This window comes from Hetaerina americana, unplaced genomic scaffold (genome assembly GCF_022747635.1).
Source record: "Hetaerina americana unplaced genomic scaffold, ioHetAmer1.1.p SCAF_3, whole genome shotgun sequence".
Classification (NCBI taxonomy): domain Eukaryota; kingdom Metazoa; phylum Arthropoda; class Insecta; order Odonata; family Calopterygidae; genus Hetaerina; species Hetaerina americana.
The window spans coordinates 19,978,282-19,993,932 of record NW_027286874.1 but is presented as its reverse complement, the minus strand read 5'-3'; the positions used below and the strand labels follow the sequence as shown (position 1 = coordinate 19,993,932).

The 15,651-nt window shown below is 39.2% G+C and overlaps 1 protein-coding gene across 1 annotated transcript; it reads right to left on the bottom strand.

Annotated features, from left to right (window-relative positions):
* Window positions 1-935: 935 nt before the first annotated feature.
* Window positions 936-14,967, bottom strand: LOC139690670 (dopaminechrome tautomerase-like). Its single transcript, XM_071588164.1, has 2 exons — window positions 14,835-14,967; window positions 936-2,624 (listed from the first exon to the last, which is right to left on the bottom strand). Exon 2 carries the CDS (start codon window positions 2,599-2,601, stop codon window positions 1,243-1,245), a length of 1,359 nt encoding a protein of 452 aa, XP_071444265.1. The 5' UTR covers window positions 2,602-2,624; window positions 14,835-14,967; the 3' UTR covers window positions 936-1,242.
* Window positions 14,968-15,651: the final 684 nt, after the last annotated feature.

Here is a 15,651-nt window from a genome sequence, read left to right as displayed (position 1 = left end):
ATTCTTGTACTGATTGTTGAGAGAAAACGCGTAAGTAATGAAATAAGTACATTAATTAAGTAACTATTTAATTAAGTAATTGAGTAATTATGGTCACATAATGCTGTTCCCTTTCAGGGTTGGCGAAGAAAAATAAACATCATTTTTTGTTTTTCAGGGAACATAATACCTTTTTTCTAATTTCCCTCTCACTGTATTGTCCTTGGATGTTTCCTTCGTCTCATTCAGAGATATTCGTTGTGTCATACATGATGTTGTTCCTTATGCTTCTAATATTTCTCCAATTTGGACGTTCCTCAAGCACAGTTACTTATGAGTTTATTTGTACGAACCATTTACTTTTCTCTCATGTTTAATGATTCAAGCTCGTACAAACCCTCAACATAATCTACGTAACCATCGTTGGATATACATTTCATACTTTTCAATGACTATTCTTTCATGACTCATTAATTATTCTCTCTATCCCTCCTAATCAGATACTCTTATTCTGGCATACCCATACTTTCAATCCATATTATGATGCAAGGAGTACACTTTTATTACTGCAATTTCTCTGCCTTAGGAAAACATGAATTCGTATACACTTCACGCGGTACCAACTGTCTTTCTGCCAGTTTTCGTATGCCTTTCAGTCTCTGGTCATAACTAAAGGTTACGTTAAAGGTTATGTTACTTTAAATGCTTTTTTCTCCTTTAATCAGCTTTAGCTTTAATACTCATCGTGCATTTCTTCAAAATATCTTGGTTGTGATTATGTTATCGGCCTTCCGGTTTTGCAGAGAGCAAACGAAAGCTTTATGATGGAATTCGTTTAGTTTTGGAAGAAATGGGAATACATTAAATATCTAATAGGGGAAGCCAAATTAAAAACTGACCGATGGAATTTGTTTTCGGTAGGACTCAGGAGAATAAATCAAAAGAAACAAGAAGTATGATTTTTTTATCGACAGTTTATTAACAACAACACCTAATTTGTACTGATTGCCATTCAGAGGCAGAAATACACAGAGAAATACTTGCATAGGCTAGGCCTTAAATAGAGGTTTCTGAAAACTGAAACAATTTTTGCGTGAAGTTTTCTTCACCTGATTTGGAACTAAACCAAACGTCTAGTCATCTGGAAGCTTCCATGACTAAACAGCCCTCTGCAATGGGTTGACGCACTGCTGACTGGCGAAAAGTGAGATAGGACGGACGGCGAATATATCCATCACCTTAAGCTAATAACGTATGGCTTAGTTACAAATCGCAACCGAATCTTGCTGGAAGATCATCTACCGATGGAATGAAGTCCGGATGGCAAGCGTTGTCCTTAATTGCGTCCTCAACAGGAAGAGCTAGGATCCTGAAGTTGTAATCGTTCTTGTCCAACTCACCGTAGAGGAATGCTTGCAGCTTATTGGAGAGTACCCATAAATGTTGTTTGCCCTGGGTCGTCGCTTGCCTTCTCCTTTGGGATCCTGTTTGGATAAAGCCATCCATACCGCCTTGATCGACCTTCAAGTCGTTGGGGAAAATAAGCGTTTCGGAGTTGCTCTCAACTTCACCCAGGTAGGGAGCCCTGTAGGGGAACTTGGAGTTCCAGCATCCCACTGCATTCCTGGTCACGAGGTTGTAGAAAAGTATTCCGTCTTTGTCCATGTCGGAAGCTGAAGAGTGTCCATTTTGTCCCCTGGTTCCTAGTAGCTTGAAGGTGTCTGGATATGTATTCGCCAGGCTCGAGTTACGGACGGTGGAAGCCGGTACGGAGAACTCCTTATCGCTTGACATGGCATGGAAATATAACATCCTGTCGTTGGTGGCCGAGTCTACCGGCCCCATGGCCACGGTAAAGAGTCCATCAGACCAGTGGAAGGTATACCCTCCGACAGTGTACTTGCAGTTGAGTGGATCGGGTAGGAAGAAGTCGTGGTTTACTCTCCAGCTCTTGTCATGCTTCCAGCTGTAAACGACCATCCCCGAGCGCCAAACGTCAGACATGTAAGCGTACGCTTCGTCGCAGATTGGTTTTCCGTTGCGGTCATTCCTCACGTCGACGGCGACGTTCGTGAAGAATGAGCCGTCCTTGAGGTCAGCTTCGGGGAATCGGAACCGCCTGACCAGGGTGTCGGTTTTTAGGTCAAACACGAGTACCTGAGGTGGGCACAGCTGCTGTGGGTTGACGACAACGTTGGATTTCCCTGCGTCCATCACCCAGAGGCGACCGCAACTATCTGCCATCGCTCTGAAGACGGAGGTGAACGCGTCGCATCCTGAGTTCTCCCTGTTCCATTCCCAGCTAGGGTAAGGTGTGAGGAGGGGGGATGAAGGGGGCGCGTTGATGTTAGTGGGGCGTTGGACGTATGCCAGGGTGGCCGGACTTCCGGTTTTCCACCTAGGGAGAGTGATGAACACCCTATCTCCATAGACCTCCAACCCCAAGGGAAGAGTTTTGTCTTGGTGGAACGCGCCGGTTTGCATGGCTCTGGTGCGGTCCTCGTTGGTCGGATACGTGAAGTCCATCTGCTTCCACCTGAAGACTTCTTTGAGTTGTGCAGGGGCGGCAAAAGGAAGCACTGCCAGCGTCAGCAGCGCCAGCGTTAGGACTTTGTCTCGCATTTTGGTAGTTGATCCGTTTCAATCTGAAATGTAATAAAAATTATTAAAATTTGTATCAAGTGAAACTATTATACGAAAAACATCTACGTAGCACACTACCATAAGCCGTCTCATAGGCGCGTGATGAGGGTATGCATAGATACTCGCATGTAAGAATGGAGAAATATTTGCGCGAATGTATAAACACACTTACGCATACATATATAATTGAATATCTACATCATACAATTATGGGCGAGTTTGAGTAAAGCTTCGTAGTTTGCTTTTTTATGAAAAATGTTGGTCTACCAGGGGTTGATATGGCTACGATTTTTATCGTTCGAGGGAAGGACGTGTGCTTGAATGCCAGTGATGGTTCCAATCTCTTTTTATTTGGTGATTCCATCCGCCAATGTTTAAATGAGGGCATAATATTACATCTGTGACAAAAATAAACTCGGGTATTTTGTATCTTTCTAAAAGTTTTAGTCTTGTTTACTCTTTTTGTGAAACAGGAGGTTCCCATCGTAAGTATGCGGGAAGAGCTAGATCTCTACCATAACGCCTGGGTATTAATTAATATTTAGCTTTTTTAAATGTTAGAGGCACCAAACATAAAATCGACATTTAAATGTAATCCTTGATCGGAATAATCTCAGAGGTAAATTGTAATCAATTGCAGAATACTCATTCTTACTGGAAATCAAATCATGTAATGGGAGCAGCCATGATTTTGGAAATATATTATATTTAATTAAAAAGATTATAAGTAAATTGCAAGACGGGTTACACTGGTGGGTAATGCGATCGCCTTGTAACATAAAGGCAATGGGTTCAAATCTCGTCTCGAGTGTGAGTGTCGCGTAAACTTAGACGTTTTGGTTCCAGGGAAACTTGATGACAAGCCAAAGTTACTATCAGGATATCAGAGGTGAACGGACTGCCAGAGGCGAAGAGCGGAAAATGAAGTTTTCTAATTTCCTGCTCTGGGAGTGTAGTATACCCGTAACCGTCGTAATCGCGTGATAGCATTTAGCAGAAGATATTCAGTTTTTATAAAACTAACCTCTTCTTTGGTGCTGTAGGATTCAAATATCAAATTAATTTAGTTAGTGCTTGTTGAAGAATTACACGAGCGGTTTCTAAGGAGAACATTGTTGACTCGAGGAATTAATCCATCAATATTTCAAAGACTTTGAAGAATTTGCGTCTATATTAGAATTTACTTTCCATGGACAAATTGAGTAGTTTCAGGCATAATGTGGTGGAATTTGTACATAATAAAGAAAATATAGTAATCATTTTCCACTGGTTATTATTTTCCATTATCTAGTGGAAAATTGTTGCTATATTTTCTTTATTACCTTTCATGACTCTGGATTAATAGTTAATTAAATATTTATATTGCATACCTTATCTAATGGCACTTGAATGAAACTCAAGCAAAATAAATGAAAAATTTTAAGGCATGAAAGAAACTTAGTTAACAATTTTTGCCCTATTTGGCGTGTGTGGCTTCTTCCACGCGGTTGAATGAAGGTCAGAGATAAAAGTTACCATAAAAAGTGTAATAATATAAGTTTAAATATAATTGATTGTGATAATTTAGCCAGTGAAATATTGTAGGCATGGAATGAGAAGAAATCAATCAATGTTTAAGCGACTTTTGAGAAAGAGAAAAGCTGCCTTAATTATTGAAATAGGATTTACTAAACTAGATCAGATGGAACAGTTTACCTATCTCACAAGTGCTCTGGGTTAAAATAGTCAAAGTAGTCGAGACATTAAGAAGAAGAATTGCGTTAGTCCATGAAGATTCCATAAAGTGGAGGGCATCAAGGACAAGAATGTTGAATAAGTATGTTAAGAAACGGCACGTCCTAACTTTGATATGGAGCGTGGGTTTTTACGGCGCGGAAACATAATCATTGAAGCGAGATGATTGACGTAGATTGGAGGCTTTTACAATTTGAGTGCGGATAGTGATGGAAAAGATGTAATTGACAGAAAGGGAAACAAACGAGAAAGTGCTAATCATGGCGGAGGAGGAGAGGGATTTGTTGGAAGAAACCCAAAAGCGGCAGGAAGGATGTATGCAGAGCATTTCGGTTGGCAATTGGCTGTTGAAGACTGTTAGAGAGGAAGATGTTTGGCAAAGGAGGACGGGATAGGAATGTAATAAGCCCGTTGAACGGAATGAAGCGAGGAAGAAAGTATGCTGAATTTAAGAGGGGCTTATTTTTAGCGTCGGATGGCAGGTTGTGTTTTGTAAGGAAAGGTAAGGAAATATATCGTTTTACCTTTGTATAGGCTGTGCCCATCCAAATATTTCCTTAATCGGCAGAATAACAAATAATAATAATAATTGAGTGAATTCTGAAAGCCCAGTGTTAATCTTTAATAACGCTGGAAAAAAGAATCATCTGAAATTTACATTTTTATTTACTGTCTATATAAGTTATTCAGGAGTGTGGTAGGCTATTGAAACCACGTTGATAAATGATGGTAATCAGTTTAAAAAACCTTTAATGGACCCAGAAGTTCAAAGTCGCTAAGGATGCGAAAAATATATAAGACGCGATTATCAGGTAGGTGATCATCTCTTTGAGTTCTCCTGCCTATCATTTGAATTCCCACGTTCTTCTTATCGTTTTATTCCGCACCTGAATGCAGTGAAAAAGTTTAGTTGAATGATGTATTAGTGGTGAATTCACAGCCGGTAATTAAGTAATCAATTTCGAATAGATGCCTAATGCTTTTCCTACTACGTGTTATAAACTGCAAATTCCATGACAGGTATTCTTAGATATCCAGAACAGAAGCATAATACTCAAAAGAACACTAGTTACTCCAGGGATTTCCTTGAAACCTCGCGTACTGAGTGCTATAGCAAGGAGTACTTTAATAAAACGCAGTACCGGTTATAATTTAAGTGATTACATTAGATCAGATTATTCAAAAATCCTCTATTTTAAATTATTATTTTGGTTTTAAGGTTAATTACAGTCCATCATAAGGTTACAGATGTCATTTGTTATGATTTTCTCTCCCTTCTAAGATTTAACAATCGTGGAGCCTCGGAAATATTTCATGACTGCAATTCCGAGAATCCCTAACCTAGGGGAATATTTATTTAAATCGGCTGATTTATAGTGATACATATATGGAAATCGGATGTGGTGAGCTTGTTCATGTGTCCACTATCTAGGCAAGTAAAACTCGTAGAATTATTTTTCGCTTATGGATAATTTGAAGTGTTTGGTTTATTAGTTCTTATTCTAGCACCGGAACTTAAAAGTGTGAAAAGAGAATGGCTTTTTCAACACTGCCCCTTTCATTTGAATGCTATTTTCGCTTGATTCTCTGAAATGGGAGGTGCGATGTTTCAAATTCCTAAATTCTATTGTTTCTCTTGAGCAATCAGTTTCCAATAAAGATCAAAGACGCGCGCGTCTAACTGCTGGGAAATTTTCGGAATTCGTCGTCCGTAGCGAATGAGCCTTTGACAATGCCTTTGGCTTGTGCAATGTACTTTGGCAGAAATAATAAAATTGACTTTCAACTCATGTCTGCAAATTGCAGATAAGAGGACACATTTAGTGGTTAAGGTGTCCGAACCTAATACCTTTTCTAGAAAGCTTCGAGTTTCTCAACGACGCTTTCCTTTTGCTTTATATTGTGGGTCCCCGATATTTTTTTAGGCCCTACCGAAATATCTTAAATGAAGGGGAAAGGTTGTGGAAAAAGGACGCCTGGGTCTACCATGAATTTTTCCTTCCATGCGTTCCCTACATCGCAATCAGACCGTTGAGGCAATGGGGCATATCTTTCTGGATGCAAAACTCTTTCTGTCTCTTCACACTAGATAGTTGATGCAAGAATGACGAACGGACGTCTTTCGAAATCGTCGATACTAAACGCAACTTCTCAGTTATCGTTGGGTCGTTGGGATCGATCGGAAGCTGTCATTTCCGTCGTTCGATGCCGTGCCAGCGAATTTTCGGATTAGCAGTCAAGCGTTAGAGGTAAAAGACGGATGTAATTAACTGCGGCACGATGGAAAACGGATTCCGCTTCAAAGGGGTAGGAAATGGACGAGGAAAAAATAAATCATGCGTGCAGTATGAACCTAGTTTTCCAAATGGTAGTCGCTTTTACCATGCCTTGCGGTAATCCATGTGCTACCACCTACTTGGATCCTGCCGCAGAAAATCTAGAAATTATTTCGTCAGCGTCCTGGCATCTGTTTTTACTTTAGATTTGTGTTTGCTCTGCAATTAGCTAAATCAATGTAAAGCTTAAATTTCAGTGTTCACGTTTGGGCGGAAAACTTGAATCTATTTATTAATAAGTCTGCGATCATTTTATCATTACAGCAGCATAGTTTTTAACAGTGCCGTTTAAGTGCAGTTATGGCAATGTGGTGTTTGCTATACACGTTAAAAATGTTGGAGATTGCAATATGTGGGGTTCTTTTCCGTTACTGATGTATGGAACCCTTCACCGTACTCCTATCACGGTTTGACCATCCATGCTTGTAACAGGTTAAGCACTAATAGCGAAGGTTCTGGAGGGCATACATTGCTTAAACGGGCCGGAAAATTCGTTTCTTTCGCAAGGTATTAGCATTCTAATAGAATTATGCATATCCCTTGTAACCAGACAATGAGATGGTATCCTCTCAGTTATCCTACTGCAGTATTTTAATTTCAATGCACCTAACGAAATACGAAATTAGTCAGATTCACTACCATAACACATATTGATCATTAGAAATAACTTAGTGATATTATACTCATCAATTTCCACTTGCCCACTTCATTTATATATATATATATATATATATATATATATATATATATATATATATATATATATATAAATATGTCGTTATTGGAATAACTATCCGTTCCCCGCTGTCTCTATCAAGGTTTGACTCAGAGATGCGATTAACTGCATAATATATTGTTCCTAGAAGCTATGAGATCACTAGAAAACTATTTTATTGTCCATAAAGTGGTGTTCGAATCCATGGTACGATTCTTTAAGCTATAATTTATCCTGTTTTCTCTTCATCTGAAGAGAAAACAGGAAGAGATCTTATTATTTCCATGTTTTTATGCTACGCTGTCGCCTATTTAAAAATATCCAATTAATATTGGAATAAATTTTTTTTCGCACAATTTTCGTCCACTACTAAGGCCACCGTCATTGTTGCCGCTGATTTGACTACAGCCTAATAAAGTTAAAAAGTGGAAAGAATAACATCTTTTATCTCTCCCTTCTGTTTTAATCGATTAGTTATCGGAGAGAAAAGAGAGTTATACATGTATGTAGTGGTGAATAAAATATTAATAGAGTTATATTTGAAAATTATATATTAAGAACTGCTATAAATTATTACTTAATGCCGAGAAATATAGTCAATGTGAATGAAGGAGTTTTAGAGCTATTATAAAAATGTGCATGCATTTAATAAAATCATAAGATTTGAAAATTTTGAGAGTTACAATTTATTTTCACATCATGTTCAAGTATGGTAGTCTTTGGTGCGTGACTCTTTTCGGATTGGTATGGTGGAAACATTGAACGTAACTAAGACAAATTTTTCGATTACTATTTTAATCTAGGTAATGTAGTGAGTTTAAGATTAAGGCATTTTCCTTTGCATATCTTGGAAAAAATCAAAATGCACACGTTAACTACTATTCCATTGTCATGGCTAAGCTTTGTTTTTTCCCTGAAATGTGTCGTAAGATTTTATCATCCATTAAATGAATTATTTTGCTTTAATATCTCTATGATGTTTGAATTTAGTTTTCAAAACATATCACCTACTCTATCGTTTCTATTTTCAATCTGCGGGTCTCAGAGGGATCGAGAGATTAATTTTAGAGATTTACCATTGGATTTGACGAGAAGAAAAGGGGTGATGGAGAAAGAGGATTGCGAATGTTTTAATATTGAGTCTGAATCAATGGCAACATTATTATTAATCTATATTTTTATATAGTTAACAATGGAAATTGTTTGTTTAGAATGATAAATTAGCTAGCAACATTAGGGCTTGTTTACCAAGTCCATATGCTTTACCCTAAACATTACATAGAGTAAAATTTTAATCTTTGCCTGTGTACATGTGTATCTGTGTGTGTGTCTGAGAGAGAGAGAGAGTGATTTGAAAACTCGCGATAGAAACTATCTGCATAGGTTGATTCTAAATTATTGTTATAAGATATTTAATAGTATATTTTTCCATATATAGCGATTTAAAACCCGTTTCCTTGTCAATGGGTGGACTATTAGATGCCCTAATGTTAATTTGACCTAAGATATCCAAATAAGAAACATTAGCTCTTTCGTAATTGTCTCCCGGTCATATAGGAAAGAGTGGACTAACTGGATGGTGAGGAGGGGAGGAGGCTGGCCGGGTCACTCTGTCGGGACCAGCGCGTCAAGTGTATTTTCTCCCTTGGTACTTGGGATTTAAGATTTTTTTATGGACTTATTGCTAAATATTGCTCAACTCTATCGCTTTTGCAGTAATTACTTGCACTGGAAGATATTAGAAAATCACAGTTTGTCATTGCTTACTAAGTCAGGAGATTTTTGCAATTTCATTAGCTGACCACATTATTATAAGGCTTCTACGTTATCATGGGAGAAGTATTTGCTTGCGTTTCGCCAATTTTAATCCCAACTAAATTTGTATGACCATTCCTACAACACCGATCGGAAGGGTGAACATCGTCGATTGAATATGACGTGAAACACTTTTAAGCTTTATCTATTCTAAGGATTATAGGAAAAATGAAGCAATTGATAAAAATGGCCCTCATACATTCATAAGTTAATGTTGCGCTTTTAAGGCTTATTCTCTCCGGGCATTTAGGGCATTTATGGTTTGTGGCTAAGAACCAATAAAAGGACCAGTGGGGTATCATATTTGAAGTTATTGTATCTAAATTAATACTACTGTACAATAATATAAAAGCAAACAATTAAAAATATGGCCCTGGAATTATTGGTTGACAGTTGAATTTGTTTAAGGAAATAGCCGATTGAAGTCTTACCTAGGTACCTTGTTATTGTTCTTTATTTCGGATATGACTTCTTTTGAGAAATAAATGAGAAATGAAGGGTAGTTTAGGTAATCGGGCCAGTGATTTATTCCTATTCGTGCCTTTTTGCGCTTGAATTTATCCAAGCATCCTTAATAGCCATGGATGCTCATTATATTACAAGATTTTATGTTTTTCGTGGATAGTTTGGAAGTAGGGCGATCAGATGGACGTTAAACAGGTAATCTAAGAAATGTCGACGAAGGTTGCTGAAAGAGACCTGCCGGCCAATGCTGCCACCTGGCGATGAAACAAAGCAGCGCTAGTGAGGTCACAATACCTGTGAGCGGTCGTTTAAGTCCCCGGTAAATTGACGAAAAAAACTAACCAGCCTGAGGTTATGATTTATGCCTTCTTTGAGCATATTTTCGTTGGCCCAATCACGAGGAAAAATGAAAGTGAAGAATTGACGCTGCTACGTAAAATGGTAGAATTGCAAACCTTAATTATTAATTCGTATTATTTATGACAACAAGTGAAATGTACCGCACGTACAATCACTAAAACGCTATTAGGTTGTAGAGTAGAGCGTTTCCGTATTTTCTATTACTATAATTTATTGAAAGAAGGCTGTGCTTTTATCAGTTACTCTTTAAAGGTAGGGAAGATGTTGCAAGGGCGCCCTTAAAACTTGACGAAAATATCTGTTTTATGTATGAATATAAAGGAACCTTCCGAAATTAATCGTAACGAGAGGAAAATTGCTATTAGGGAAAGATTTTCTTGGAGAAAAAAAGCTTTTTACTATCCAGGCATGCGAAATTACCTATACTACCTTGATCAAAAAGTTCCCGGAATAACCACCGTGTGGCGCTCCCATCGTTCCGATTTGAGTTCTGTTTTTTTTGTTAAATTGGTACATCTGTTGTTGATATTCCCTTTAAATCTTATTGTCATAACTTGACATTTGCAAAAGTTACGTAGCCAAGAGTACATCTATCTCTGTGTGTGTTGGCGATTTTTTTACAATTGCAGAAATGGATTTAAATTTGCAACAACGAACTTGTATTAAATTTTGCGTAAAAAACGGATTTAGTGGCGCACGGACGTTGGAAATGTTGGAAAAGTGTTTCGGCAACGATTCTCTAAAAAAAACGGTCGTTTACCAGTGGCACGAGCGGTTCAGAAGTGGTCGTGAGTCAATCGTAGATGATGAACGCAGTGGCAGACCATCGACATCGAAAGTCGGTGAAAAAATTGATAAAGTAAAAGAAATGTTGGTCAATAACCGCAAATTAACCATCAGAGAAATAGCGGAGGACTTGAACATTGCCTATGGATCCGCCCAAGACATTGTGGTTAATGATTTGGGTTTCCGTCGTGGAGCATGCCAAAAGACCTCAATTTCATGCAAAAAAGAGACCGTGTTGACGTCGCAAAAGACATGATTTGCGAGTCTGAATCCGATCCCACATTCATCAAAAGGATCATTACTGGAGACGAGACGTGGGTTTATGAGTACGACACGCAATCCAGACATCAGGCAAGTGAATGGCGTTCACCAAATGAGCCGAGACCAAAAAAACCACGTCGTTTTCAGTCAAAAAAGAAGGCAATGCTGACGGTTTTCATGGATTACAACGGTGTAGTGCATCATGAATTTTTGCCAGAAGGCCAGACAGTAAACAAAGAGTATTATTTGGGCGTTATGAGACGTTTGCGTGAAGCAATTCGCCGAAAGAGACCAGAAATGTGGGCAGAAAACTCGTGGATTTTGCACCATGATAACGCACCGTCGCACAGTGCTATCATTATTCGTAATTTTTTGACGAAAAATGCAACAAATACCATCCAACAGCCACCGAATTCACCTGATTTGGCTCCCTGTGACTTCTTTCTGTTCAATCGAGTTAAAAAACCATTACGGGGAACGCGTTTTAGCAGCCGAGAGGAAGTAATGGAAAAATCGCAGGAAGCACTGATGGACATACCGAAAACCGACCGTAACTTTTGCAAATGTCAAGTTATGACACTAAGATTTAAAGGGAATATCAACAACAGATGTACCAATTTAACAAAAAAAACAGAACTCAAATCGGAACGATGGGAGCGCCACACGGTGGTTATTCCGGGAACTTTTTGATCAAGGTAGTATGCATGACGAAAATACCCACAAATACCTGCATTAGTGCGAAAAAAATTTTGAAATTGACTGCGGTTTGATTGAAAGCTTGCCTTTTACTTTGAGCATCGCCATGTATACAGTTCACTTCAGCAGAATGCCAATCATTGCGGTAGAGAGGCGGGAAGGGGAAGAAATGAATCACTCTTAGGAGTGCTCTTTCGAGCAGAAATGTCAACAATATTCTATTGCGTCAATGGAATGCATAGTGACATGGAATTATTGGGCGATTTTCAATACTAAGTTATAATAATTTAACCAGTTGAGTGTTGAATAGTGATTTTAATTCAGATTAAATTAAGAAGATTAGTGTAATGAGTTGGTGGGCTCAAACCGACCTTCTGGGAAATAGCTATGGATTGATTGGTGCGATAACTATTTAACGACGCACAAAGTAACCGCATCATGTTACTTTCGAGTCCTGTGTTGATAGTTAGTACGATAAGATGATTTTATTCTAAATAATGCCATGCTTAAGAAACCCGGTGGCATTCTTTGAGCACATGACAAAATATGTGAAATCATAAACCATGTACGTATGCTGGCAAGAGCTAATGGCTTGCATTCCGGTTTTATTGTAAACAGCACTTTGTGACTAGAAAAAGTGATTTCGTTTCGATAACCGTAATAGGAAATTATCATGCTGAGAAACAATTTCATTGAACGTGTGACTGGTAAAAGATTTACCTCGATATCAAACGTATCGTAGGGTTATTCTCAAGAAAATTACTGGAACGAATGAACATCCTACACTAACTTAAGTGAATAAACAGATAGATAGTTTGAGGCTTGTTAAATTTTGGCATTTGGTGGTGGGGGAATAATTATATATTCGTGGATAGTTGTATAAAGCGAATGTGGTTATTGAATTCCATTCCCCTTCCGTTAGAGAGCCGTGAAGAGTCTACAATATCACAAAAAAGTAAAGCACGAAGAAAGAATCAAAAGGACTTCGCGTTTCCACAGGCAAGAATTTTTTCTGTCGACTAGTTCCGCTACACTGCAGCATCATCTGGGGATAGTGATGATGCTACAGTGTAGCGAAACAAGTCGATGGTAATAAATTATTTCCTGTGGGAACGCGATGCCTTTCATTCTTTCTTCATGCTTTACAAATGGATATCCACAAAGTATCGGCCTCAACTATCTCTCACAAAAAAGTGAAAACTAAAAAACCAAATAAATATTTCTGACCTTTAAAGTGTGAGGTTTAGTGACTGGTTTTTTTCTTGTATCTTTCTATTCCTGCCTCTTACTTCCATAACATCAAATTGAGGTGGTCTGTGAATAGGAATTGACGGGGCACAATTGTGTCATTAGGGATCTATGTATGTATGTGTTTCTTGTCCGGCAGTATGAATTTAAATAATTTTTGTCCTGGTTAAATCACTGTAACCATCACGATATTTCCCTTATCACCCCTTTTTGAATGCATCAAAGAAGAGGCATTCCATTGTTTTTTTTCCGGAATCGTCTCATCAACGGATTAATTATGACAGAAACACTTTAGTTTGTAGATTAAAAAAATGCTGACGCTAAAAACAGGATGAGGTACTTATCCTGTTTAGTATAAGTACCAGGAGTTATGTATTTAAGGAAATCTTTATCCTAGGTTGTTAAACGAGGGTGAATTAGGCTAATCCACAATTAAAATATCCTATATAATATGATATGAGCCTCAATACAAAGACGAGCAATCCTAAAATTGAGCAGCTTTCAGCATGAAAACTTTCGTCCCGGCTGCTTTGAGATTCCAGTTTCTAGTTTCCCTTCATTAGGAAGCATTTAGTGTGGACTTATTTGATGATGTAGTATGATATTTATTATGGTCGAAAAAGGACAACGCCCGTTGGCGAAAGAGAAGTGGCATCTAATGTCGGAATATGTGTGGTTCAGCATATGTGCTGGTGCCGATTCGAGTAGCTAGGCATAGAAGCGTTTGATGATGTTGCGACTTCCCATCTTCTATGGTATATTCGGCTCATCCTTAGCAGTCGTGTGTTGCTTACCCAATGCTATGGTGGACTACCATTTACCTATGGCGTGACAAAGGGGGTAGGGTGTATGGAACAGCAGAACGCCGCAGTTCGTGAAAGCTAAGTATGAATGAAGACAACGTTCATGTGAAAGATAACTGTAGCCACACGAGTTCGATAGATTTTCTCGAGAAACCCTAACATAGAAATTGTTACGAGACAACTATAGAGAATAATATAAAACAAAAGTTAGTGTGGGCTTTATGTGACGAAAAGTTATCCTTGGGAAATTATTGTGGGGTCTTTTCAAAACCATAATATGGATTGTTACTTAGATTATTCCCACTATATTCAAATCCTTCATAGTTTCCAAGATGACAAATAAATTTAAACGATCGCTCATACTAATAATATAATATAATCCTTTAGCCACGTGAATGTTGAAAATGAAACGTTGAATAATTGGCTTTAAATTACTTCCTTGTACATTGAGCGCGTCGTAGTATCATTCCGAGCTGTCAAACGAAAGGAAGTGTTAATGAAATGCCGTTACTTTGGACCAATTTTCACGTCGTCACAACCATTGAGCGTGTGAGTGAGCAACTTGAACTATCACTTGTTTCCGGGGTACTGGTAGTGTTTCACAATATATGAATTCTTATCCTTTAACTAAGTTTGAGTTTCAAGTACGGAACGTAAATCATAACTTTACTTCCTAATACTAAATCACCAGAAAAATGAACTACAAGACTTATTTCATTCCTTCATCGCCAGCAAAATAGGGTAAACGCATTCAGCCGAATTCCTCCGGAGTCGCATCACACTTTAGCCTAAATAAAGCACCACGTCACAACATGAGAGAAGGGAAATGACATTGCAGGCAGGGAAATATCTCAAATTTACGGGACACCCACGCTCCGATGCCACACCAACACCATCCCTCAACCGCCTCAACTGGGAATTTATACACTGCCGAAGAAAAAAGTTCTTTGATCACTAAGCAATTTTCCGTCCCCATTCTCATGGACCACCTACCTCTAGAGGCAGCAGTCGCCTTTCGTCTGATCTCCTTTCTGTCCTCCCTGGTGGCAAATCCCTCGTTCTCCCGGTTTGCAGTCTCGATCCTCTTGGTCAGTCGCCGAGGATTGAATAGGTGGAGAGTGGGCCCAAGAGTCCGTATTTATGGGTTAGCGTTAAGGGAGCGAAATGTGGAAGGGCGGCGGAGTGAGGCTGAGAGGGAGGCAAGGGAGGAGAACTCTCGAGGAGGGTAGGGGAAGGGAGGGAGGGTGAAGTGGAAGTCCCCGGAATATGGGGAAGGGGTAGGGCGGGGTGGGGTGTTTCCTTAGGAGGGAATGTGGAAGGAATTGGCCGAGAGAGGGAAAATGAGAGAGACAGAGGGAGAGGAGGGTGGAGTGGGAAGAGGGAATATGGCGGGACGGAGTTCTGGTTGGAGGGGGCGGGGGGAGATTAGCCCGGAGGCAGTGAGTGGAGTGTGACGGCCAAGCCGTGGGTAATGAGGAGGAATAAGAGGGAAAGGGGATGGCGGTACTGGAAGGAGGCGACGGATGGAGGGCTTCGCTCCCGTCGTATCACGATCACATCTCTTCGGAGAATCTTGTCATTTCCTAAAGTTCCTCCTTGTTACGTCTCTCTATCCCCGCACCTTTCTATTTTACTCCTCGTGTTTCACCTCACCCATTCTCCTATCCTCGTCTCCGTTTTACATTCCAATTCCCGCGCTAATTGCCCACCAAAGCTCACGTCTCCCCAATCTCAAGGCGTCCTCCACCTTGTTGCCTTGCTAAATTTTTCATCTGGTTCTTCGTCCCCTTTTGTTTTTGTACCTGTAATC